This window comes from Tamandua tetradactyla, chromosome 13 (genome assembly GCF_023851605.1).
Source record: "Tamandua tetradactyla isolate mTamTet1 chromosome 13, mTamTet1.pri, whole genome shotgun sequence".
In the NCBI taxonomy this organism is placed as follows: Eukaryota; Metazoa; Chordata; class Mammalia; order Pilosa; family Myrmecophagidae; genus Tamandua; species Tamandua tetradactyla.
The window spans coordinates 58,244,381-58,270,079 of record NC_135339.1 but is presented as its reverse complement, the minus strand read 5'-3'; the positions used below and the strand labels follow the sequence as shown (position 1 = coordinate 58,270,079).

Here is a 25,699-nt window from a genome sequence, read left to right as displayed (position 1 = left end):
AAATCTCCAGCTAAGAAAATGGCCACAGTAGGGCTTGGTTGGGGTGGTGGTGAGGTGGTGCTGGAGACAGTAGAAAGAATGCCTAAGCCTCCAACATGCAACCCAGTCTGATAATGCGAGTTGAGAAATTTTCCTGAGATTGGTGATAATGCATCTCTATACCCAAAGTTCTCAAGATTAAGTTTAGAGATGCCTCCTTATCCCTAGCCAGTCAGTTTGTGCCTCTTGGATCAGTATTCTAGTTGCTCTAGCACAGGATGAATACTGGAGAAAAAGAAGTCTATCTTAACAAAGAAAACTATTCAAATTAAGATGGGCTGGCTGACTTTGTCAGCTGCTGGGTTATTCCTCATCCGAGGAATTTCTGCGTGTCAGTGGCCACCGTCCGATGAACTTGTTGATTAAATCGTAGTTATTCATGGTCATCACTGGCCTCTGGGACCTTAAATAGACCCACCTCGAGTAGTGTTGAAGTCAGAACACAATGAAAGTGTCATGAAGTTAGCAAATGAAGGACTTTCTGCTTTCCTGAGGTCAAGAGCTTGAACTCAACTGCTCCCTACCCTTAAGAATAAAAGCATGGCACCTTTCCATGGGGACATGTTTTCTTTTCCCTCACTGAGGCATAAATCACAAAATGGCCAAAGATTCATTAAACAACGTTTCTTTCAGTCCCAACACCATGGTTGAGTCAGAATTAAGAAACATTGCTTTTTTTTTGGGGGGGGGGTGTCCCTTCTGGCAACTTATCAACTTTGTTGTTGGCTCCAAGTTGAATGCTTGGATTTGATGCATCCTGTACCCTCTCCAGTGATTACACAAACACACTTTAATATCAAAGAAGTTTAATACGCTGCAATAAAATAAGCGCCTTGAAAAAGCTCATGGAATAGATGTCAATGTTAGATAAATCCCTCCCATACATCCTCTGGCTCTGTAAGCCACCCCTCAAAATCAAACAAGAAAATCTGGAACAACAAAGGAAATCCTTCCAAGCTTAGATTTCAGTAAGGGCCCCTTTACCAATAACAAGAACACAGTTCCCTACATGGCCTAAAAGGAAAGTAAAACGCAGATGCACAAAAAGTCCACAAGTTTTCAATATTTAAGAGACTTGGTACATATTCAAAGTTAAAATAACTCCAACTTTTATAGCTATACATATTGTTTTAAAGCAACTTAATATATTTTTAAATTTCATATATACACTCTCAAAGGTTCTTTAGGTGAGGTATGTAAACATTGTCTAATGAAAAATTTTCAATGTTTCAAACCAGCAAATTCACAGCATACATTGAATTTTCATCCATTAAAGACACAGTATTTTCCTACACTCACTAACATAGTAGAAATCCAGGCCCAAGAGATACATGCTGACCTTCTGGATTATCAGTCTGCAGAAATTCTCATTTCACTGCTTTTGGAAAGTCCACCTTCGCACAGGTCAGAAGCACGCGCCTGGTGCCAGGAAGGGGCAAGGCCCTCCAGAGGCTTTGTCCTTGGGCATCTGGATCCCTGGCTAAGACTCACAAGACAGCAAGCAAAAGGGAGCACATCTGAACAACTATGAGACTGACCTCGGCAATGACAACTGGGAGGAACCAAAAAGACCTTTACAGGAACGGTAGAGATTCATATTAGAGCTCCCTGAATCCACCGCTGAAGCAGCCCCTGTCCTAAACTCATTCTGAAGGGTCCTGGCCTAAAAAGAATAAAAATCCAACACGACACCTGAGCTTCAGTGAAATTGCAAGGGCCTCCTAAGGCCCCCTGGCCCCTCAAAGGCATTAACTCTAGCCTAAATTAGGACCTTGGGCTGTGCTTTACATACAGGTGGGGGTTGAATTTCTTAATATCATAATACATATGGGAAATAATGCCATGAGTTCACAAAAACAACCAATGCCAGCATCCCAGCATTGGCCAATGACCTTGGAGGAGCTCAATTTTGAAAACTACTTGTTCCCTGAGGGTAAACAGCAGGCTTCTATTGAGATTAAGTGAGGCTAATAAAGGGGATTATTTATTACAATGTAATAAATCTTGGGAAGCCTCAGGGCAGAATTCTATTTTACCCCATGTAATCTACAAAGCAGTCCCCCCCCACCCCAACACACACACACAACTACCACAAAAAGTAGTCACCTCCCCAATGATACAATATAGGTCAATTTCTTTCCTCTTGCTTGCTTTTGGGCTTAGCAAAGGAAAAGTTTTATCCTAACGCACCCACTTCAATCTAAAAAACACTAGTGAAAAATTCCAAACACCATCATAAATATGAAGAGAAGACATATTCCAAAAGCCTAAAAAACTACATTACTTCTAAGGTTATCTGGCTGTGGGGTATTTATTTTTCACAAAGTTTAGGACAGTTACAAGGAGAGGCTGCTAAACTGCTTGGGAACATGTTGAATTAGATTTGCTGGGAGATATGGAAGAATGACAGCCCCCTATATATTGACCTAGATGGTTTAACCCCAGACACAGAAGGCTTAGACATTTCAAACCCAGGCACCAAGGAGGCTTATAGGAAATGGGATTGTTTTTAAGGGTAGGTCAGACATAGCTAAAGGACATTTAATTGTCCAGTTAAATTTCTAATGAAAAAAGCTCACAAATTTACTCTATAGCCGACAGAGCTTTGCCTCAACTAGATTTTGGAAACCCTACACAATTATGAAAAGTCGCTAATTTTTCAATGGATATGCCCAATTTTTTATGCATCTGGTACTGGCATGTTTCTCATCCACCGAAATATTTTTATGACCTGAAGGAGGGTGCAGACAAACAGAAGTAAAAATTCAAGTACAGCAACCTCTCTGGAAAGGCAAGAGGTCTTAAGCAAGAGCTGTTCCACCCCCACCCTATTCTCTGAGACAAGGGCCAATGTGGACCCCAGAATAAATGTTATTACCTAGGATCTTATTGCTTATAGGCAACACATCAGAAAGAACACCTGGAAATCTGCTCTGCAGATCTGGGAACTAACCATTGACTAGTTTTTCATATGTGTGTGTGTGTGTGTAATATATAACATAACCAGATGAGAAGAGGGGACAGTTAAAACTTGGATTTGATGTAATATTACAGATCAAACATCCCAAACAGCTCTCAACCTGCTGGTTTTTGTTCTTTCTCCATGTGTGAACTGTGTTATGAAAAGCAAGACCACTGCTCAAAGTATATTCCCCTACAATACTACAATGCAAACCAGCATCACTTAGAACATGAATCTGTATACAGCACATGTAATAAATATTTTTAAAAAACTATTTACAACATTACTTCTTGTGAACATTTAGAGAGCAAAATTTATTTCTTTCTGCAAAGTTTAAAAAAGTTTTGACTGTCTAGTTCAGTGCTAAATTCCCTGACACCTAGTTACCCATTCACATTTCATCTTAAAATCAGATTTGCTTACAAAAAGTATCTTAGAAAAAACATTCTCCAGCATTACTGTTCAACCATCCTCCTCATTTGTTTAGAAAAGACAAAGGGAGGCCATGAGGAAATATGCAGGTTATGGTTTAAACAGATGACAAAAATCCCTGTGTGCCCACAGTCCTAAAGCTCCTGCAGCCCTGGAATTGCTGTTTTCAATCCGGCCACTGGGCAGAATGAGATCATGATTCAAACGGGGGAGCCCAGGATCGAGGCGTGGGAAGAACATGATCCTAAAGCACTGGGTCCGTTACACCTAGGGGTGCTCTGAAATGCAGACCAGGACTCCTGAGAAGTAAAGCTGAACACATCTTAGAACAGATGATCTGGCCCCCAGCTGCACAGATACTTGCTGAGACAGGAAGGAGGAAGAGGAGAGCTGAGATGCTCTTGAGTATTGTCAAAATTCAGAAGGTAGCATGCTATCTCCCACTGTTAATGAGAGTGTGGATATAAGAGTCTGTCACAGACAACAATGGATGGGGGTGGGGGAGACAGAGAGACAGACACTAGGAACACATCTTGATTTCTTTAAGCAACCAGTGGTTTCTCCATATCCCATAGGTGTGGGTTTGGATATTCATGGGGGTTAGCTACAACTAAGGCTTACTTCCCTGCTTAGGCTGTTTTAAGCGTACACTTGAATATATCAACCGTGTATGCAAGACGTAGGCTGCTGAGGCAAGCCCTGATGCCATGCCTGGCAGAGACCACAAACCCCTGTGGAATTCCCCTTTGTACTTAGATGGGGTGACAGTGGAAGATTTCACCCTTCTTTGTTCACTGAATTGTATGGGGGTTCAATGGCTGAGCCTGGTAATTCGGGAGAATGGGTAGTTGGAAAGAACACTTTTTTTAGAAAGCCCTTTTGAAAGTTAATTTTTTGTTAAAATAAATACTTTCTATAGAAGCATTTGAACAGCAAAATACCACTATTTACACAGTGAAAAAAAACTCCACAGTGTTACATATAAATATATATTCTGTATTTATGTAGTTGAAACCATGATCACTAACACAGTCTCCTAGAACTATTAAGAGTATGGAAACCACTGGTGAAACTGAGTATCTTAGGATATAGTGGCTCCAAAAGTAATCCTTACCTGTGGTATAAATATACAAAATAATGCAAATCTTGTTTGTATAGCATCTTTTCCAAAAACTAGCTCGCAAATACTAGTTTTATCTATGAGACAACATCAGGTGTAGATTATTGAAAATAATTGGGGTCTTAAAAAAAGATAACACACTGATCAGCATTTGGACCCAACATCTAAATAATAGAAGAAAAAAGCTTCTAATCTGAGCAATGTTTCTAATATGACATGCATGTGTTCAGTGAAGCACTGGAGAGTGGGAACGTGCCTCAGAGAAGACAGCTCCTGGAAAGGGTCTGGTGGCATGAGCAGATGAGTAAGGAAAGAGGAAGAACAAGGTGCCAAGGGCAACTCCTCAAAATGAGGAGGTGAGTCTGGCCTGACCAGAGTCCAGTTTCACTTGCCAGGCCAAAGGGTGCTGACTTTCTTGTCTAAAGCTGCTGGTGTGCTGACAAAGTGCCTTTGACATGCTGGTATTTTTAAGAGAGCTAAGAATATGTGGTCTAGATTCTAGGTTCAGCAGGCAAAGACCAGCCATTTATGTTCTCAAGTAGTGACAAAAGCTTGGGGAGTGATGAACTTGCAAATATACTAGATCAGAAAAAGAAATGGAGGACACATGCTCTGTGCTTGCTGGGAAAAGGCACTATTCTATACTGGAAGTTTGTCAGTAAATGTTTTGTGTTGAGTACCTGCTGTAGTGGAATCTCTCTCCACCCAGAGTCAAGTTCATTCTGATCCTTAACAATGAGGAAGACTGTACTTTTTGGTTTAAAAGACTTCACACTTTTAGTTTGAACCTCATACCCTAGTAGATATGATCCTATGTCCACAATTCATCAACAAATATTCAGTCAACAAAGGGGGATATTTCAGTTCCTTTTTTCCTAATACATAAGGATCATTCAGGAAAAATGTGCAACAGCAGCTGTATAATGAGATGAATAGACAAGATACCATCAATTCTAAAAGTAAGGAAATGTAGTGATGAACTACATGAAAAAATAAATTTGCAAACTTGTTCAACAATTTTATCTGGAATGACACAGCAAGGGTCAGCAAACCTTGTAAATGGCTAGATAATATTTTGGGCTATGTGGACCACATGCTTTCTGCCACTTTTTTTTTTTTTTTTTTACATAACCCTTCCAAAAAAAAGGTAAAAATCTGTTCTTCAGACTGCTGGCATTTTATAAAATTCTTGCACCTGGTTCTTTTTTCAAAATGGGCTGTCTACACTTTCAGGTAGGTTGCCTACTGACCACCCCTTGTTAAATGAAATGGCGCCAGGCAGTTCAGCACAGAAGAGCCTCGATGGGAGCAGATCAGAGACCTCTGAGTGTCTGTCTGAATTTGCTTATTAAGCTTTTAAGCAAACTCAAGTCTTCCAGTCAGTCCACTGTAGAATATAGGAATCTGTTCTGATGTTTTAAGGGATGAATTACATTGAAGGCTGCTTCAAAAGGATTCCTACAATTCTGCTTGTTTTAAATATAACAATCTTTTCTCTCTCTCTTTTTTCTTTTTATACCTGAAAAGGATATGGAAGCAAGCATGGGGAAGAGTACGGCTCGGATGAGTGAACTGCCTTGCTAAAGGGATAATCATATATATGATTTAATATTTAAACTTTTTCGCCCCAGTATTTCAGTGTATATTGTCATAATAAGACACAAAATTATTAGCTAAGATCTGTTTCAAAATAATTCAGACAGTCCCTACTTTAGGGCCACTGACAAAAATGCTTTCACTGACATTACATATACAACTTGATTTTGAAAAGCAGTACAGAAACTTAACCTTGAATTTTGGGAGAGGGGGACGACTAAGACCTTGGTAGCTGATTGGATGTGATCTAAACATAATCCCTAACTTTTCAGTCATGCTCAGGTTATAATCTGCTCCAATTTTCTATTATTCTTTTTCAAAGCACTTCAGTCCTCTATGTTCCATTTTTTTACTTACTTTTAACAAAATTATTTTGAGAGTATGTGATTGAAAAAAAATCAGTGCCAAAACATTTTTATTTCCTAGAAGCTGGCCAAAATATTATATAAGAATAACCAAGGCCTTGGGTATGTGATCTGACTTTGGTTCTACTCTGTGAAAACTTTTTCCATATCTAAATTTGAGGGCCAGCATAGTAAAAGCCCAACTAAAGCAGACTGAACTAATTTTAAAAGAAACAAAATCTTGACTCCCTTTAGTAATAAACAAGAAGTGAAGCAAGAATGAGCTATGTGGTAGATATGAGAGTGTAATGAGATGGTAGGCCACATAATTTCAGAACCCTAATTCTCATGTTTATGGGTTCTGGCTCGACAGGCTAAAGGTAGTCTCATTCTGGCTACTGTGATAGCTGGTTTTAAGAAGGAAAATGGGACAGTAAGGTAGTTGCATATGCTATATCAATATAACATGCCTCCTTTGTAGCAAGGAAAAATAAAGAAATGTAAAGAAGGAACAAAACTGAGATAAGAAGGAAGGAGAAGGAAAGACAAGGACAGAGAGGAAAAGAAGCAGAAGATAAAGAGAAGATAAATCAGAGAAGATTTTTTTTACTGAAATAGAATTATTTTCTCAAGCAGGGGGTAAACAAATTTTTTCTTAAAGGTCCAGATAGTAAATATTTTAGGTTTTGTGGGACATGTGGTCTCTATTGCAACTACACGACTCTGCTGCTGTAATTCAAAAGCAGCCCTATAGATAGAATGTGAACGAATGGGTGTGGCTATGTCCCAATAAAATTTTATTTACAGAAACAAGCATCTAAGCCCACAGTTTGAAGACTCTAATAGATCATTCTAAGATGACCTAAAACCAAAAGCAGCAGGTGTGGCAACCTGGGCTACTGGCCAGCACCTTGGGATTTTCCCAAGGACCTAGCCAGCCCAGTCCCAGATGTTTTATGAAGACATCAGATTTGCTTATGATGCCACTACAGCATTGTTTGCTTGTGTCACGTGGAATGCTCTCCTTTGCTCTTAGGTCCACTCATCAATAGGAACGTTGTCCATAAATGAGAGTGACAGCTTCAGCCCTCAGCACGAAATCCATCACAAGGCAGGAAAGAGGTCGAACATCAATTCAAAGTAACTTGAAGGGATGCCTTTTACTGATGACCTACTGGAACAGTGAATAATTCGCCTAGGGAGTGGGTGAGGTTCCCATTAGAAAGCACCACATAGGTAAAGGGAGGACTGAGTTGCGCCTCTTCTATCCATACTATTCTGTGGATAATGAAGTAAGAAACCCTTGGCCTAAGTTTTTTGTTTGTAGATAAGGCTTGTGTAGAAGTCTTTAATGAAATACAGACACAATAGCTAGCCAAGGAGCTCAAAGGACCAGTGACTGCTGATCAACAGACACTAATAACACTCCTATGTAGGAAGCCTCAAGAGCAGAAGATTGCTACATGTCCAAGAAAGTGCTAGTTGTCAGGCCCTGAACCCCAGACTGAGGGAGCAGTCTTCCTATTGTCCTTCATTGCCAGGGAACTTTATAGGATAGAAAATGGGTCTTCTGAAGAGGATCCAGCTCTGGGGGAGCAACGGCAGGGCTTTAGTGATTGCTCCTCAGGTGTCTACCAGAAGCTCGGAAGGGAGACCAGTCTGGCCATCAACTTCAGCTCTAACACTGGGACAGTCAGTTCACAGTGTATAGACCTGGGAGCAGAATTCTTTTCTGACCTGGAATTTGAAGTGAGGGAGAGATTTCCTTTGTGTCTATTGGCAAGCCATACTATGAAGATGGCTATAAGAAGGTTTCTGCAAGGGAGAGAAAAGAAGGGGAGAGTTGAGTCAACACCAAGCCTGGGCCTGGAGGTGTCTGGGAGAAAGATCTGTCAGCATCTGCTGCTTTAGGTATAAAAGGGCCATCCAGAACAGGCCTTAAGTTTTTCTTTCTTTTTTTCTCTTTCTTCTATTAGCAAAATAAACTGAATTAGCAAAAATGATATAAAAACAATTCTAAATTTTCAGTGTCTTAATCATGTAGAATCCCAGTCTATTTAAATGTAGTCATTAACATATAAGTTGATTTTAAAGATGACCCATTGAATTGTATGATGTATAAAATAAATATACACACGACACCGTTCTTAAATGCAGCCTAGAATGGGAAAGACTTGTTATCTTTAAGTAAGCTTTTAAAAATGAAATGAACTCAGGATCATGCAGTTGCATTTAGTCATATCTCTTTAGTCTCTTTTAATCTGGAATAGTTCCTCAGCTTTTTTTCTTTTTTTGTCTTTCATGATATTGACATTTTTGAAGAATAGAGACCAGTTATTCTATAAAATGTTCCTCAATTTGGAAAAAAAAAATGAAATGAACTTAGAAAAAGTAGTGGAATGAATTAGAAACCTGGAACTGGAAAAGTTCCACCCATTTACTGCTTCACACCTCTCCTTCATCTAATCCAAGCACCCAAACAAGAGGGCTCCTCAACCTTAGTTACAGAAATCAGCACACCTGACACTGGTAAACATCAGCTGTGTAAGTCACCACAAAAACAACATCCAGTGACAACTATATGAAAAGAATTTTTTTAAACTTTAAAACCATATATTTTTAGATTAAATGAACCCACTTGAGACATATTAATGCTTCTGTGCAACTTAATGCTGAGAAAGGGTTGCCAACATACACACTCAGCAGTTTCATTAATATAGGTAGCTTTTGCATGGCTAAAGTAAAAGATATTAAAAAGAAAAAGAAACTCATGAGATAGAGGAAACATAAAAAAAAATCAGGGCTTTGTTTATAAATGTCCACATGTAAGCTTCACTATCTCTAGAATTCAAGATAATTCTCAATTTTCCATCAATCAAATGCTTTTCTCCAGTTATATTCAAACATCAGAAGTTTTCATTATATACAGCAAACCCTTAACATAATGGGTAGAAGACCTGTTATATCATGATTTGAATAAACTAATGCAATAAAAGAAAAACTCCATCTGGGTTTATCTAAAAAGATCTGAAAAACCTAAAATAAAAAATTTATAATAAAATGGACAGAGCAGCAGCTGTCCACACAAGCATATTTTGGTGACAGAGCACTTTACAAAAGCTGGTCGAAGCTTAACAACCAAGCCTTTTTCTGGAACAGCCCAATGGGAATGTTGAGTACACGCTGCGTTATAACAAGTCATGTTACAGGCACCGAATTAAAGCCAGTGAGCTTAGGATTTACTTGGGAAAGGAAAACAAAATTGTTTACAAATATTACAGCTCTTACTTCTGAACCCTGGATCAGAGCCTGACATGAAGCGGGCAGGAACCAGTATGGTGCTAACCAATCAAAATGGACACCCCCTCTTAAAAAATACACCCACATTGGAGCATATCACCTGAACATCAGCTCTGAATGGAGGGTCTTGTGTGGATTCTAAATGAGATGTTGGGAGCTCTTTCCTCAAACTGCAAGGTTGCCTTGACCTTTACCTAACTCTGTACTGTTTAGATCTTTCTGGTTCTGGTACCAAAGTAGTAATGGGGATGTTCATAGAGACATGGGCCATACTAAACCATCTGGCCTTTGCTAATTATCCAGCTCATGAGCACCCTTGCACACTGTATGGGAAAGAAAGATTTTCCAGTAAAAGTGGGATGGGGAAATATTTGTCACTGATAACCACATGCAAATGCACCCCAATGCACATGCACACTCAAACCTTTCTATTACTGGAAATAACATTTTGGCTTCTTTGACTATGGAAGTACTCTGAAAGAAAATGAGAACAGTCACTCTCATCATAATTGTTAAATTACAGCTACAAGATGAAAAAGAAATCCTGCAATTTTCTTCCGAAGTAGAATGATAACTTGGTTAGAATGCTAGGGAGCTTGAAAGGCCAAAATTTGAAAAGGACGCCAAAAATGAGAAATATAGTCTGGGGACGCAAATAATATTTAAAGGTTATAAGCAAATATTAACACCTGGTGACGCACGTGTTGTCCCATGGGCAAATACTTTAGAATACATGTTCTCAAATTTCAAAAGGTCAAAGGTGAGAGGAGTGACGAACAATCAATAAGATTTTTTAAAAAGGGGCAACAAATACTAATCTTTCATAATAACTCTAAATTTCCCTCAGCTTTCTCCACATGCCATAAAAATGATTTGGTTTAGCTTTCAAATATCACTTAAACAAACAAATAGGACAGAGAGGGAAGTTCACTGTTGGGGTTTGCAAAGAGTAGCATCGTTCATATAGAGATGCTGCAGGGTGGCTGCTGAAAAGCTACTTTTATGTGCATGATGGTGGTCTTCTCGGCTACAGTACAAGTGCTTGTGCATCAAGTATAAAATACAAGCCTTTAATCACATAGATCAGCTTTTTAGCTTTTGTAAATTTAAAAACAAAAAGGATAAATAAGGCACTGTACTTTTAAAAACCAAAACTGCTTCGTTCCAAGTTTAAAACCCAAGGAACAACCAGAATATAATATATAACTTCCCTTACTCGGCCTCAGAGAAAGACTCTGCAAGTTCCCTTCTCTATCTGAGATGTTTTCTGACACCTCAAATTGTGGTGTTCTCCATTAACCGCAGATTTGAAAGGCTTGATAAGCTTATAAAAGCAGATTTAGTTAATGCAAAATAAAGGGTTACTTCTATAAAACAGTTTTACTCTTGGTTACCATCTTTCAAATCACTTTGCATCCAGCCGTCTTCGTTTGCTGTGGGAAGAGTCTAGCTTTGCCTTCAGCTTTCGCTTTCTCTGGGCTGCACTGTTCACTTGGCTTTTTGTCAAGGGTCTGGAGCGAGTCTTTCCACTGATCTGCTTCCTATTTGTGGCTTTCTGTGGCCTTGAAGAGGATTCACCTGCCCCCTTTTGCTTTGCAGGTTTAGTCAGTGTTTCTGAGGTGGTTGGCTGGGTAGGTTTTTTGTTTGCATTCTCTTTTTCTTTCCTGGAGGGAGGGCAGCTCTTCCCAGGGGACTTTTTAGGGATTTTCATTTTGTTCTCTTTCAAAGAAATCTTTTTGGGCAGCTGGCTAATTTTGTCCCTTGCAGCTGGCTTCTTGGCAGCAGGGGTTTTGGTGGATCCACCAAAATGTTTTTCTTTGCTGGCTTTCACCACCAGCCCCTTGTCCTTACTAGAGAGAAAAGACCTGTCCTGAGTGCTGCTGCTTTCTGTTTTCTTTCGTTTATTTTGAACTTCTGCTTTAGGCAAGATTTCAGATACCTGCTTCACTTTCTTTCCCTTCATTCCCTCAGTATTCTTGGGCTTAACAGGAAATCCATCTGTACCCACCCGCAGGGCAAGCTTGGGAGACATCAGAGGGTTGATGCACACACTCTTACGACTCTGTCTGCTTTCCACTGCCAGACCAAACGGGCTTTCCGCTTTCTCATTCTTGATCAAACGCTGTTGGGCTCTGAGCTTTCCTCGAATATTGGAATATTTTCTAAGGATCCGGGTACTGGCGGGAGTAGGCAAGTTTGTGGGAGGATGGCTATTTCTGTCTTCCTTGACTTCCTCTATGCTCTCTTCAGAGTTTGGGCTAAGGCTGACATCACTGCCATCCTCTGGTTCTACTTGGTCAGGATTCTCTCGAAATTTAGCCCAAAGCTTCTGTGTTTTCCAATTGTTCCTAACAGGAGTAGCTCCAGGAAATTTCTTTAAGTGTTTTTTCAAGCGTTCAGCCTGTAGTGAACTGGGATACAGACTGGAAGGAGAGTATTTCTGAAGAGGATGCTTGACAGGGGGGATATCTCCCGGAAGACGAGTATTGAGCTTTTTCACAATGACAAGAGACCGTGTTTCAGTTGTCTCTAAGAACCATTTACAAACATTAGATAATTTAAAACTTGTCATAAACAGCATCTGAACAGGGGAAAACTTTTGAACCTCCAACGAACCTCTGCATTTTCGAGACCTTTTCTTGCTTTTCCAAATTTCCTTTAGTTTATCTGACTTGTTCCTTGCTCTTGGTGTTGGCTGTACTTCCTTCTCCAACTGGATCCAGCCTTTCTGGACTTTCATGTATTGAGCATTAAAGTTGGCAATAAGCTCTTGGTTCTCCTCCTCAGCACACCATTCCACAAACTTTGGTTGGTCATCTACCACCATGTTCATATCATTCTCATCTAAAGGATCTCTATTCTCTGAAGCTTCATTTTCTTTTGGAATTGGGTCTACTTGTGCAGCTCCCTTTTCTGAAGTCAGTTTTGAAGTATCCAAGGAGTCCAGGCAATGAGCATGTCTTAGGTTGTAGGTTGAAGAAGTTAACCTTTTAGGCCTTGGTATCAATTTCTGCGGTCCAGCAGCATCACTAGTTCCACTACTTGAAAATTCAAGTGAGGTTGATGGTGGCTCATTATCATTATCTTCAGGCAGGGTGTTTTCACTGCCTACCTCATGTACAACATCCTCCACATACTGTGCAGAAATATGACCTGGCTTCTCTTTTGATTGTTCTGGGTCTCTCTTACCAGGAATACTTTCTGAGGGGATAGGAGCATTTTTCATACCTAATTTAGACTGAACACAAATTTCCAGTCTTTCTCCAATGGGGGGCTGGCCAACTGCAGTTACAGGATTATTGCTGGGGAAAATCTCTCCTTCTTTCCCCTTGACTTCTTTTGCCAGCATGTTTTTACAAGTCTGCCTGGTGATGACCCCATCTCCTTCAGCCTCCTGCTCAGAATCTTTCTCAGAGGGATTTGCATCGACATTTGGGTTTTCAGTGTCGTCTAGAGCTTCTGCATGGAAACTTTCACTTGAAAAGTTCTCAGGTGCTATCCCACCAAGGTACCCTTCTTTTTCAGAATGTTTTGCATCAGCATTTTTAGAGACCTTGGTCTCAGAACAAACAGAAGAATCTAAAATTTGGTTTCTTAGGTACCTATCAGCAGAAGATGGATCTGAAAGTTGACTTCTTAGGCACCTATCTGATGCCTCAGGGAATTTTTTACTTTTTTTCTTCTTCTCCAGATTCTCTTCAGGAGATTCAATGTTTTGATCACACATATCTTTTTCTGAAGAAGGTTTTACATCATTGTTCTCTCCCTCTAATTTCCCTATATCACCTGTTGCCTCACTTTCCTTAATTTCACCGGGATTTTCATTAGTAAAAAGGTTGCCTTCCCTTAATGGTGAGCCTGTATCTAGCTCCAGAGAGACTTCAGTCTTGGCCTCAGTACTAATACTTTGGTCATCCTCAGCCCTTTCCAGACTCATGGGAAGCTCCAGGCCCACTGGGGGACTTGGATTTTCTGAGCACAGAGGGCTTTCCTCTCTATTAACTGTTTCAGGAGAAGAATGAGGCCTAAAAACATCTTTACTGCCTCTCTCAGAAATTCTTTCAGTAGAGGGACCCAGGATATAGTCTTGGGGAACACTCTTCTCCTCTGTATCTAGCAGTTCAACTGGTTGTTGGTCTTGCTCACAGGAAGACAGTATAGTTGCTGTGGAAGCTGAGACCATGGAGCTATCTTCTGGCATGTCCTTTTCAGGGAGATGAGCAGGCAGAGGCCACCCCAGGCTGGAGGCTGTGGTTTCCCCTGACCTGGGGGACCTGCTCTGATTTGGTTCATTCATCATGGGGCAAGCCTTGGGCTCTTGAGATTCTTTTTCAGATGAAGCGTCATTGCTTCCTTCCTTGAAGGTGGTTATTTCCTTCCTACATTCTTCAGGGTCGTCTTCTCTAGGAAGCTGCACATCTACTGTAGGTCTAGAGGCTGAAATAGTAGGGGTCTGCTTGGGAGTAATGACTGCCTCTGATGCCGGTGCTGAGCAGCTTGCTTTTTCCTGGGAGTATACACTTCTGGCCAGGGTGCGTACAGTTGGAAGCTCACAACAGTCACCATTGAAAAAGTATCCTCGAGTACTCTTTCTGGCTGTTTTCCGAGAAGATAATATCGATCTTTGATTCTCAAACTGGCATTCTGTTATTGGTTGACTGATATAAACTACATCACACTGGTTATCATAATCATTTATTCTCAACCCTGATGCCCTTTTACTTTTCCGAGCAGTCTTAATGGAGTTTGATAACATCTTGGTTCGTGAATGTCCATTAGATGTTTTGTGTACAGCTGACATGGGACTGGGGACTAACCAACCATCTTTGGAATGATCAAACTGGTCTTTATCACTGGGATGTAAATGGTAACCCATCTTATTTCTTCCTAGTGAATGAAGATGGTTCTCTTGCTTTGGCCTTGCATCTCGTTCATCTGCCTCTAAATCGTGACACAAAGGTGTTTTTGAGCTACACTGTAAAGAATTTTCTTTATCAGCAGTTCTAGTTGAGTTCCCTACAAACCCTGAGTCCCAAGCCTCTTCTGATAAAGCTTTGAATGAATTTATTTGAGAAACAATACAGCTGGTGCCCTCCTCACTATTCTCAGCTGTTACTTTTACTGCAATTAGACTTTCTACTAAAGCTGGGCTCTGCATATGGTCTTTATTATCCTCACATATCCTCACATTTGTGTCTTTTTCCTGTTCAGTGGTTTGCTCCTCCAAGCTTTTAGAGATGTGGTGGAAGTTTAATGAGGAAGAATTAGATGCAGTGAGGTATCCCAGAGTGGGACTATTCGTTGAACTAACAGAATTAGGTTTAGTGGTTGACAGTTCAGAAGAATGTTTCTGAGCAATAGTCAAGACATTACCTCTTCCATCTACAGAGTTGGTTTCAGGAGGAGGCAGGGTCTGTTCTGTCAAATGTAGAGAGCTGTGAGAGCCCGATGGGTCTATAAACAAATCTACAGAAGTAGGAGACTTCATTTCGAGACATACAACTTCTTTTTCCTTATGTTTGGTGCTTAGCCGGGCACAGCTAACACTGCAGGTGGATGCATCCATTGCTCCTGAATCAGAAGGCTGCAGGTCCTTGGTGTCGGGCTGAGCTTCAGTGTACAGGTCGTTTAGAACACGGATGAATTGCTTCTGATGATGAGTACACAATTTGACCATAAACTTCTCCAATGGGGACTTCGACTGATTGTTAGACTCTACTGCTATTGCCTCTGTTGAATTCTCACTAGACAGACAAAGAGAAGAAATGATTAGTATGGTCTTTTTCCAAAAAACACAATTTTACATTATGAAAACTACCAGGTGTTATTATTCATATTATAAAGAGAGTGGGTACTTTGGTCAAAACTGCTTCTAAGTCTGCCCACAGAGCCAATAAACTGATTCAATAAATAAGAAGCATTTATTTAAATTACAAGGCCTGTCTAGTTATATTCTTAATTTTTAGTGACAATATCCTTCATATTTGTAAATAGCCATTCAAAAATAATCTTTATCTTATAGAAAAGAAAAATCATTAAAAATATATTTTTTCAATGTTAATTTTGGCTACACTATTAACTCTGGTTGATCAACAAATACTTTTGTTTTAGGCTTGAATGTTCCTATTCAACAATCACTTGTTTTTACGTTCACAACACTGACAAAAATTCAGACACACAATATATGACAAATCCCAGTTTAGAAGTACTTAAAAGAGAATTTATAGTTTTAACATGGTTTCTCAATATGACCAGCTGGACTTTATAATACTGCCAACAATGGTGCAGGAATCCTTCTATCCTTTTCTTGAAGCATGGACAAATAGAGAGCAGTAATTGAAAAGTGGAATGACAAGTTAAATTCCTGATCCTAGCCTTTAGGTGGGAAAAAGATAAAATCACATTATAAACCATAAAGTTCTGTCAATGCAAGGTAGTGGTAATATTGTCTTCACTCAAGCCCAACTCACTACATCCTCCTAGATCTTCAATAAAATTCCTACAATCATCCACCAACTGTAAAGAGCTCAACCTGGACAGTGAAGGTGGTGGAAAAGGATGATATTAGATTCAAGACAGGCTAACAGCAACCTGCTTTGATAGCCAAATGTTTTCACAAGCTGTTTTGTGCTTCTGGATGTCTACCTTTTACTGAGCCCATACAGCTGGAATGTTCCAATTTTCTGGGTTATACTTCTCCTTCTCTTTTTTGTCATTCCTCAAGAGACATTATCTGGCTCTATACAAAATACAGCAGGGCACGAAGGGCAGCTTAATAATGTATGTTGAATAGATGTTGTTTGATATTTATCTCCCAGCTAATTCTTTCTATTTTGTTTTTTCCCCAATCTTTGGCTTTTATCTCCCAGTCATGAGGTACCTTTAAAGGAAGACTTGCCCTAGACAGACTGCTTAGTACTCCCTCTCCCCTACTCGCTGGTCTCTGTGGTGACAGAGGAAAGAATACGGGTTGTGGAATATGAAAAACCTAGATTACACTTCCAGATTTGACATTTACTATCGAAAGGATTTTAGGCAAATTAATTAACTTTTCTGAACCTTGGTTTTCTCATCTGTAAGTGGGGAATAAATACCAATATCTGAAAGGATAACTGGGAGGATTGCATTAGTGAACATACATAAAGCACAAAGTACAACTTAGCAAATATTCAGACAATTTTAGTTTTTCTGTCCCTGAATAAGGTAGGTTTTTAAGACCAAGTGGTGAATAAAGTTGGTGAAACATGTCTAAATACAAAACAAAACAAATTAGTCGAATCTACAAGAGAGCAGCCTTGTTTAGCAGTGCCATGGGAATCTGAAAGGGCCTCCATTAGACAACAGATTGGAAAGACTAGAAATCTTAAAAAATGCCTAGTTCAAATTTGCCATCCTCTTATTGATCACTGAATTGTGAATAAACAAAGAAAAAATATGATCACAGAAGTATCGGAACAGGTGAATGGTTATAGTACCTTTAAAGTATATGCTAGTAACTGGGCTAAAACCTACCAAAGGGAAAAAAAAAGATCAAAAGCAACTAGAAAAAAATTCATTGTATCATACAACACTTACAATATGTATACTTTTTTGTATATTCTATATTTCAGTAAAAATGTTTAAAAGGCAACATCTAAAAGGTCAATAGGAAGAAGTTCCTCCTGCTTTAACAGAATGGTAAATACCATCTCCTACCTTCAGAAGATGGAAGACAGCAGTGATAGCCTTGGATGAGTTGAGTCTTCAACTCTCAAGATGCAACAAGATGTGTACAGAACCTCAACAAACAACCCGCCCAGCTGCAGACTTTCTAGACGGCTGCAACTGAGGGGCATTTTAGCAATCTCAGATTAGGGAGACTAGTGCATTACGAGGAAGGCAGTCCGTCCACCCATGGAGAACTTAGGAGGAAGCCCCTGTTGAAGGACTCCTCTGGGAAGTACCTTGTGGTTATGTCTATCAGGTGGTGTGGTGATACAGTACATGTGAGATGGTGGAGAATAGTTCTGCCACTTACTAGTAGTGGGACCTTGACCAATTTGTGTGATCCAAGGCAGGCAGGCCAATTTTGGGTCTTAGAGTACCTGCCCCATCTAAAATTTAGGATTGTTGCAAAGAAAAACCTACAAAGTCTGTACAAATATCAGTTATCATTAATGTCAATTAATCAAATTAAATGTGCTTCGATAAAAAAAATGCAGAGCTATCAGGAATGCACATTAATGTTTTCATACAACCTAAAAAAGTGAATTTTCTATATAATTAAGTTATCCATCAAGTACCAAGCATTTTCAAAATTTTAACATTTTGGATGAAAGCTTTTAAAAACTTACAAGCCCTCTGAACACAAATTTTGTTTCTTAATGACTCAGGATCATTACCACGTACACTATTATTGAAGTTTGGTTATCGTATTTATTATATTAAACTGAAACATTGATAGTTTTGGAGTCTATTCAGTTAAGTAAATCCGACTGCCTAAAAAAAAGTGATATTCTGTAGTTTACTAAAATCTTTGTCTTATTGGCTTCCAAATAGACACACACAGCTGTTTTTAGTAGCCCTATTTTAAGTCTGAAGCAGTACTTGAGAGGTACTTCTACTCATTAGCTTCAAAATCAGATCCTAAGTGCTAGAATGGTACATTAAGTAAAAATAAACAGGCTCTGAAGGAGTGCTTGAGGAATAGTTTTATTAGCCAAGTATGCAGATTTCTAACTGTTGCTCAGGGGCGTGTATTTTTCAGTTCCTGGTTCATGGATGTGTTCCTGAGGTGGGTGACTGCAAATAAGTAGAGTTGACAAAGGTTTGTAAGATTATGTAGAGAAATAGCATGGCATCTTTTTTTTTTGGCATGGGCAGGTACTGGGAATTGAACCTGGGTCTCCGGCATAGCAGGCGAGAACTCTGCCACTGAGCCACCGTGGCCCGCCCAGCATGGCATCTTATTTTATATTTACAAGGGTTTTTACAAATCTCCATGATTCAAAAAGGACAATCATTACCAAACCCTTCGAGAAAATCCAGATACTGTTCCCATGCTTGTGGCTGTGTTTTGGAAACAAGCTTTAGTGCTTGGGATTATTCTGGAGAGGAACAAAATCAAGGCATATACCCAATAAGAGGACAGAGTACAGGCTCTTCTAGAGCGATGCTCACATAAGAATAAAAAACTGACTAATGATTAATCCACAGTTAAATTGGGCAACAGTGATATCTACTTACTTAATGGTTGTGAGGTAGATCTGCTGCTGTTCCATGTTTCATTAATTTAACAGAGCCTCGATATTTTAATCAGCTTAAATGAATATAAGGTCTCCCAAAGGGCCATGCAACCATCCTTGAATCAATGACTGGTAAAAAGACTCAACTAGTCCCAAAGGACAGAAGAGGCAGTTATGGGTAGATACATATGTATTTCAAAGCATCATGGCAAAGGGAGGTGGTATCTGCAAAACTAAGGCACACTACAGAGACACTGTTAGGACCCACTGAACTTCAACCTGGACCAAAGCAATACAGCATTTGGATGTTGAAAAGCAGGAGCATCAGAGAGGCTAACAGGTTACACCGTACTCCAGAGGTATTAGGGGTACTGGTTTGGGGAAACCCAGGAGGTGAAGAGATTAAAACTGCAAATGGCAACCTTGCTTGAGAGGAAATGATATCAACAAACAATAGGGTTGTTTGCACGTGTGTGTTTTCCTGGTAAAAAGGATTGGAGATGACATACTGGTGTACCACAGGTCATGAGAACAAACAACAGGGTGCTCTTGTCAGTTTCGTCACTGGTCAGAACACAATTATCCACACCTGCAGTGACTGTTCCCTTTCTTGAATTCCTAAGCCAAAGTCATCTGTATATTTCATAGAGCAATTATGTGGGGACTTTGTCCTGTAATTAGAATATTTTACTGACCTAATTTGTCTTGTCTTTGTTTTAGCTTCCCAAGCAGATGTAAGCTACCTGAGTATGAGCAGGAAACACATTTCATGTTTTACTATTTTCTAGCAAAAAAAAGAAGGGAAATAAAGTGAAGCATCAAGGATGCTTTCTGGGTATTCTTCCTGGCAGAACTTTTTACTGAGACAGGAACACTGGCAGCAAACCTGAGGGTAGTGGTTGCTGGGCTGTGTACGTATCTGATGAGTTCTGTGCATTAAGTTGAGATGTTAATAAGATTCTGAATCTGAGATGTCTGACAGGCAAGTAGACACACAGGCAGGAGCCTACCAGTAGCTTTACTTGGATATGATTAATACCAACCTTTGTTCAGATGTCACTAAATGGCCCTGTTATAATAGTTAACTTTACAACTATAGTAATAAAGTCACTTTTGGCTGCACCTCTAAATTATCCAGTTTCCTACCCCGATTTTTCTCTAAACTCTTCCTCAATAGTTTAGACAAATTTTTATTTCATATTATTTGAATATTTAATTTTAAAAGTTATTCTCAACTCCTTTAATTCTATTACTTTTTCTATATTAAAAAATAAAAACAAAAAAAATGGTGTTAGCCAGTTACCCAATTCTGCCTAAGTTTTAAACAACTAGTCTTTACCTTTGACCTAGCTATTTGATTTTTCCAATAGCCTTAGATCTCTAGCAGGATCTAAATATAGCATTTGTTTTAATTTAGAATACTCTCAGACAGGAAGAAGGGAAACCAAAGAAAATAAATTTTCTGTCCTACAGACCATTTACTCAATTTGATCTAAGGGAAAGGACTGTTTTGGTTTAATAGTTACAGTCTGTATCATATTATGTCCCTCACATCTGACTAAATAAGATCTTTAAAATAACAGGAATTCATCACTGACTTTGAAAGCACATGCTGGATCTCACATTTCTTCCAATCGACAAGAGAATGCTCTATAGCAGTCAGGTGAGTTATTTATCAGCAGGCATTACTTGAGCACCACCCTAAGGAGCAATAAGACTACAGGGATGGAAGAAAGGGCAGAAGAAGAAAAGAGGGAAACCTGATTTCCAACTACCTGGATTAGTTTTGATTTTATCTCCTAGATGAGATATGGCCTGCCTGACCTTGACCAGTTAATTAACTTTGTCTTTCTACCACTAGCTCAATGCCTAATTCCTAAGGGTGTGGTAAAAGGATAAGATAATATTCATAAAAACTTTGAAAGCACAGTTTAAGAATGATGGGTTGTTTCACAACCTTATCTTTAATGATTTACTCAATAATGTTTTTCTAAATCAGAGGGTAGACACAAGTGGACTCACCTACTTAGTCAACACTGCAATACTTAAATTCCTGCAGTGTAAATGGTGAATGGTCAATGCTTATGTTAGAAACAGATTACACGAGAACAGCTGTAGCAGAAAGGCGAAGCTGACAAGTTTAAGAATTTAGATTTTGAGAGTGATGGATTCAGGTACTCTCTCTAATACCTACTTTCTAACTACCAGTAAGACTGTTTGATGGGCAAATGCAATGCCACTGTAGATCAAAACGTATTCTTCTCGACTGAAAAAAGGATCAAGAGAGATAATGAATGTTTGGATGGGAGCTAATCTTAGTAGTAGAAAACAGGAAATCCCAGGAAAACAGAAGGGGAGAGAAAGCTCGGGTCAATCAATACTCAAGACAGAGGAAACTATAGTTAAGGGCTGTAAATTAAGTTGGCTCGATTCTTTTCTTTAAATACAAGAAAACAAAACATCCTTAGTCTCCCTGCAAGGCAGTTAAGAGCTGTATTCTTTTGCCAAGTATTATCTGAAATTCTGTTACCTAACGCCTCACTTCTGGCACAGAAAATAAAAGTACATTCCAGGGTCTGGATAAATCTGTTCCCAAGTCCTTTGCTCTACACTGGGAAATGCACCTGCCTCCGGCTATTTCAGGTCTGTGTATCCTCCATACCTGGATATCTGAAGGGCTATGATAAAATTGTGTATATATAGAGAAGAAGGCACATATGAGGTATGGAGATTTTTTTTTTTCATTTTCTAGAAAGCTACATAAAAGTTGCACCTCTAAATCATTAAACGACTAAGTTTTCTGTCCATGGAACTGAACTAAGAGAAAACAGCAAAGGGATAGGCAAGGATGAAACAGGAAAGTGAGAAATAGAGTTCCTAAAATCATAGAATAGAAAATGAGTTCTAAAACGCAGGTGGTTTAACACCTGATTTCCAGGTAGTAGAAATTCTAATCATCTAAGAAAGCGATTCTTAAGATTGGAGGTTGAGGAAAATTATCCCTTTCAGAGACCAGAATCATGGGGGATGGGGTGGGGTTGGGTGGGGTGGGGTAGGCGGGGGTGGATGTGAGGGTGAAGTCCACAATGTATCTCTTTACCCTGTAATAGTCCCTGCCTCACAGTGAGCCATCCTTGCTGACGGCAGCACATGACTTTGTTCAGACGTGCTCAAGTGGAAAAACAGTTAAGAACTACTGATCTAAAACAAAAGGCATGCAATCCCTTTGTAATGGCTTTCTAAGTTTACTGTGTTCTTAACCTAGTTCACTAAACCAGGGCAGAACAAAGGTTCATAACATGAATTGAAACTGAGTTGGGGGAGAGTGAAGGTATTTCAGAGGGAGCTTAATGGGCAGGAAGCTCTGGTTTGCTAGCTTCTCCACGTTACACACTTTACTACCCCTGATAAGAGACTGTTATTCAGAGTAGATGTCCTAAAATACAATACAAAAAGCAGTTTAGTTGGAGGGAAGCACCTGACACTGTTGAGCTGTCCAGTAGACTTGATTCTTGAAAACGACTGACTGTGTAACTACATAGCTTTTACAATGTGACCGTGTGATTGTGAAACCAGACACACAATCTGTGTCTGATGCTCCTTTTATCCATGGTATGGACAGATGAGTAAGAAAATAAGGACAATAAATAAATAATAGGGGGGGATAAAGGGTAAAAAATTGGGTAGATTGAAATACCCAATGAGGGTCAATGAGGGAGGAGGAAAGGGTATGGGATGAGTTTTTTCTTTTTCTGGAGTGATATAAATGTTCTAAAATGATCATGGTGATGAATACACAACTATATGAAGATATTGTGAGCCACTGATTGCATATGTATGTGAAGATTTCTCAATAAAAATATTTTCTTTTAAAAAAAAGCAGTTTAGGGCTATGCATTGTATTCAATATACATGCTATTTTTTTTTTTAACTTTAACCAGGCCATCAAATTTATTAAATTAGATTAAGAAATATAACTATCAAGAAGAGTCTTATATTCACTCTAATATACTTTCACCTGATAGGCAAATGTACAGAGGATACCAAAATATAATAGAAAATTACCTGGTGAGCAGGAAGTCAAAGCAAGGGTCCATTAAGCACAACAGTCCAATGCCTCCATCTCCTCTCCAGGGATGTAAGGGTCCCCAGAATAGGCACTGTGACCAAACTAATAATTTCTGAAAATTTTTATCTTCTATCAAGCTTTTTTGGTTTCTAAATCTATCATCCCAGATAAGACTACTATGCAAGACTAAATATATCTTGGTGTTAGTTTTTTAAAGAAGGAGGAAGGATGGTTCAGAGGCTGTGAAAGACATGGGATTTTGGACTAGATGGCCTAAACCTAAAAAAATTGACAGCTCCTGGAAGATAGTTCTTAGGGAAGAAATATCCTTAAGTGATAGAGCTAAATACTGATTTGGTGAGAACACAAACCTAAATTACTAATCTAATGAGGATTATAACTGACAATGCTTAGAAAACATTTGAGGGGGTGCACAGGTAAGTTAAGTGGCAGCATTTTCCCACCATGCAGAAACTTGAGTTCAGTTCCTGGCCCACGTACTCAAAAAAAAATCAACAAATTGTGTTATGATAACAGCATATTCATATGGAAAAGAATGAAATGTGATTCCCACTGCAAAGCAAAAAAAAAATAAAAAAAACTTTGAAGTAGACTTTAGGCAAAAATATGGAAATTCTGCAAAGACGGATCTCTGCTGATTTGAAGTGAAAAAGAGCATCACTAGTCTAAGTTAGTGAAAACTTAACCAGCTTAAAGTTAGAGTTGGATGTTTTTTGCATAATTGACATTTTGGAAGGCAACCATTACCTTAGAGCTCATGACAAGCCAATGAGACTGGCCTATTTTTGTTTTTGTTTCTGTATTTCGTTTGGTAGGGGGATTAAAAATCTATGTTGTTCTTTAGGTGCAACTGCTGTTTAATTCCCTATGGAAATGATGGGGTAATGATGGTCTAGAAAAATAGCACTGCGTAAGCAGAATGCAAAGGTACTCATTCCCTGTGAAAGCAAATGCTCCATATCACAATCATTTCATTATAATACTCCTTTAAAGGGAGCTGAGGAGAAAGTAACATTTTTCTGAGGAGTCTAATAGAGAACAAGCATAGTTTCCCTGGGGTAGTAATGAGAAGAGTCAGATTCAGGAAAAGATTCCTATTACATAGGCATGTTTTTTTTCTGTAATGGGTCTATTTTTTCTGTGATTTTTATGGGCTCTTCCATACCCTAACTTTTCTCATGTCTCTCTTTAGGTTCCTCATCTCTTTTGTGAAGCCTTAATACAAGTCTGTGGTATAATACCTAAGAACGGCAAATTTTACTTTTACTGTCATATAGTAAAGTCACTTAAAACTGATAGAAGAGCACTCTAAAATAAAAGCTCTAATTATTTAAGGGACTCAGATTACTCTGTAAAATGCAAGCATTAAAAAAAGGACTGAGGGTGCTTTTCATAGGATTTAATATTATTTTTCATTTGTTTACCTCATGAACGTTGTTGGCTGAGATAAAGAGGGGGTACAGCTACAATTTTTAAAATATCAAGCATAGAGATAAGTAAAATATTTTTATATCTACCATTCTCTCCAGAGTGATCCAGCAATTAATACTCTCTTATAACTATCCCCTAACCCACTACTCTCTAGAAACACCTAAGGCTACTGGTAGAGAACCACTGGTGGAAGGGTGAACCACGTAGAATCATCTAAGAATACAAGGTTTACTCAGTAATATTAGAAGACAAAATATAACTCTCTATTTATACATATTTAGGGCCATATTATTTGGATATTAGATCTTGTTTAGATATTCTATTAAGATATTTATATATTCTTTCAATCTTTATTGCTAGCTCCATCACTCCCCCTGCTTTCAATACACTATTCAGTTCAACTGCACTGACTTGCCCTGAAAAATACCACATTGTAAGTATTCTTGTCACCAGTTTCTCATTTTAGACTGCTTCACATATTTCAGAACTGTCATTTTCCTGAAGTACAAATCTAATCTTGTCACTTTTTTGCATAAAACTTCCTTTGTTAATTCCCTACTGCTTATGCTCCCATGCTCCTCCTTAGCCCCTTCTCCCTAGGGGTTGGATTAGATATTTCTTATTCTATTCCAACGGTTTGTTTCTTTTATGAAATAGCACTTATGTTCCATGATGCGGCTCACTTCTCCAGTGAACTGTGACCTCCTCAGATCAGGGACTTTTTCTTTTTAATCCTGGTAGCTTCAGTGCCTAAACCATGGGGCTCACCTCACTGCAGGCAGTGAGTGATGAATGGACTAACCATAAATTACTATACAGTGAAAATTATTTTCCTAAGGCACTTTTCAAGGCATCAAAAGGGCAGAGGAAACATTTTGATATATACTCAGAAAGAAAAAGAAAGAAGGAAATTTTGAAGGTCCAAAATGAAGTGTATAGGCTCTTAACTGTAAGCACACAGGAGGTTACTAATGTGCTTTCTACGATACCAAAATGATTAGAATGAAAAGGTATGTTTCATACTGGCTTTCAAAAGCCGCTAGGTTTTTGACTATTATCTAGAACAAGAAATAATTTTTATTTACAACATAACCCATTACAGATATCCCAGTATATATGTATATGTGCATATGATACACAAGTTTCAATGAAACAGTATTT

The 25,699-nt window shown here is 38.9% G+C and overlaps 1 protein-coding gene across 18 annotated transcripts in view; it reads right to left on the bottom strand.

Annotated features, from left to right (window-relative positions):
• Positions 1–349: 349 nt before the first annotated feature.
• The window catches only part of LCOR (ligand dependent nuclear receptor corepressor), a 220,089-nt gene continuing 194,739 nt past the window's right edge, over positions 350–25,699 (bottom strand). For all 18 annotated transcript variants that reach the window (XM_077125605.1, XM_077125606.1, XM_077125607.1 and 15 more), the window contains one exon: positions 350–15,537. In XM_077125605.1, the coding sequence (XP_076981720.1) occupies positions 11,199–15,537 (4,339 nt within the window). In that variant the 3' untranslated portion in view covers positions 350–11,198. The remainder of the gene's footprint in view (positions 15,538–25,699) is intronic.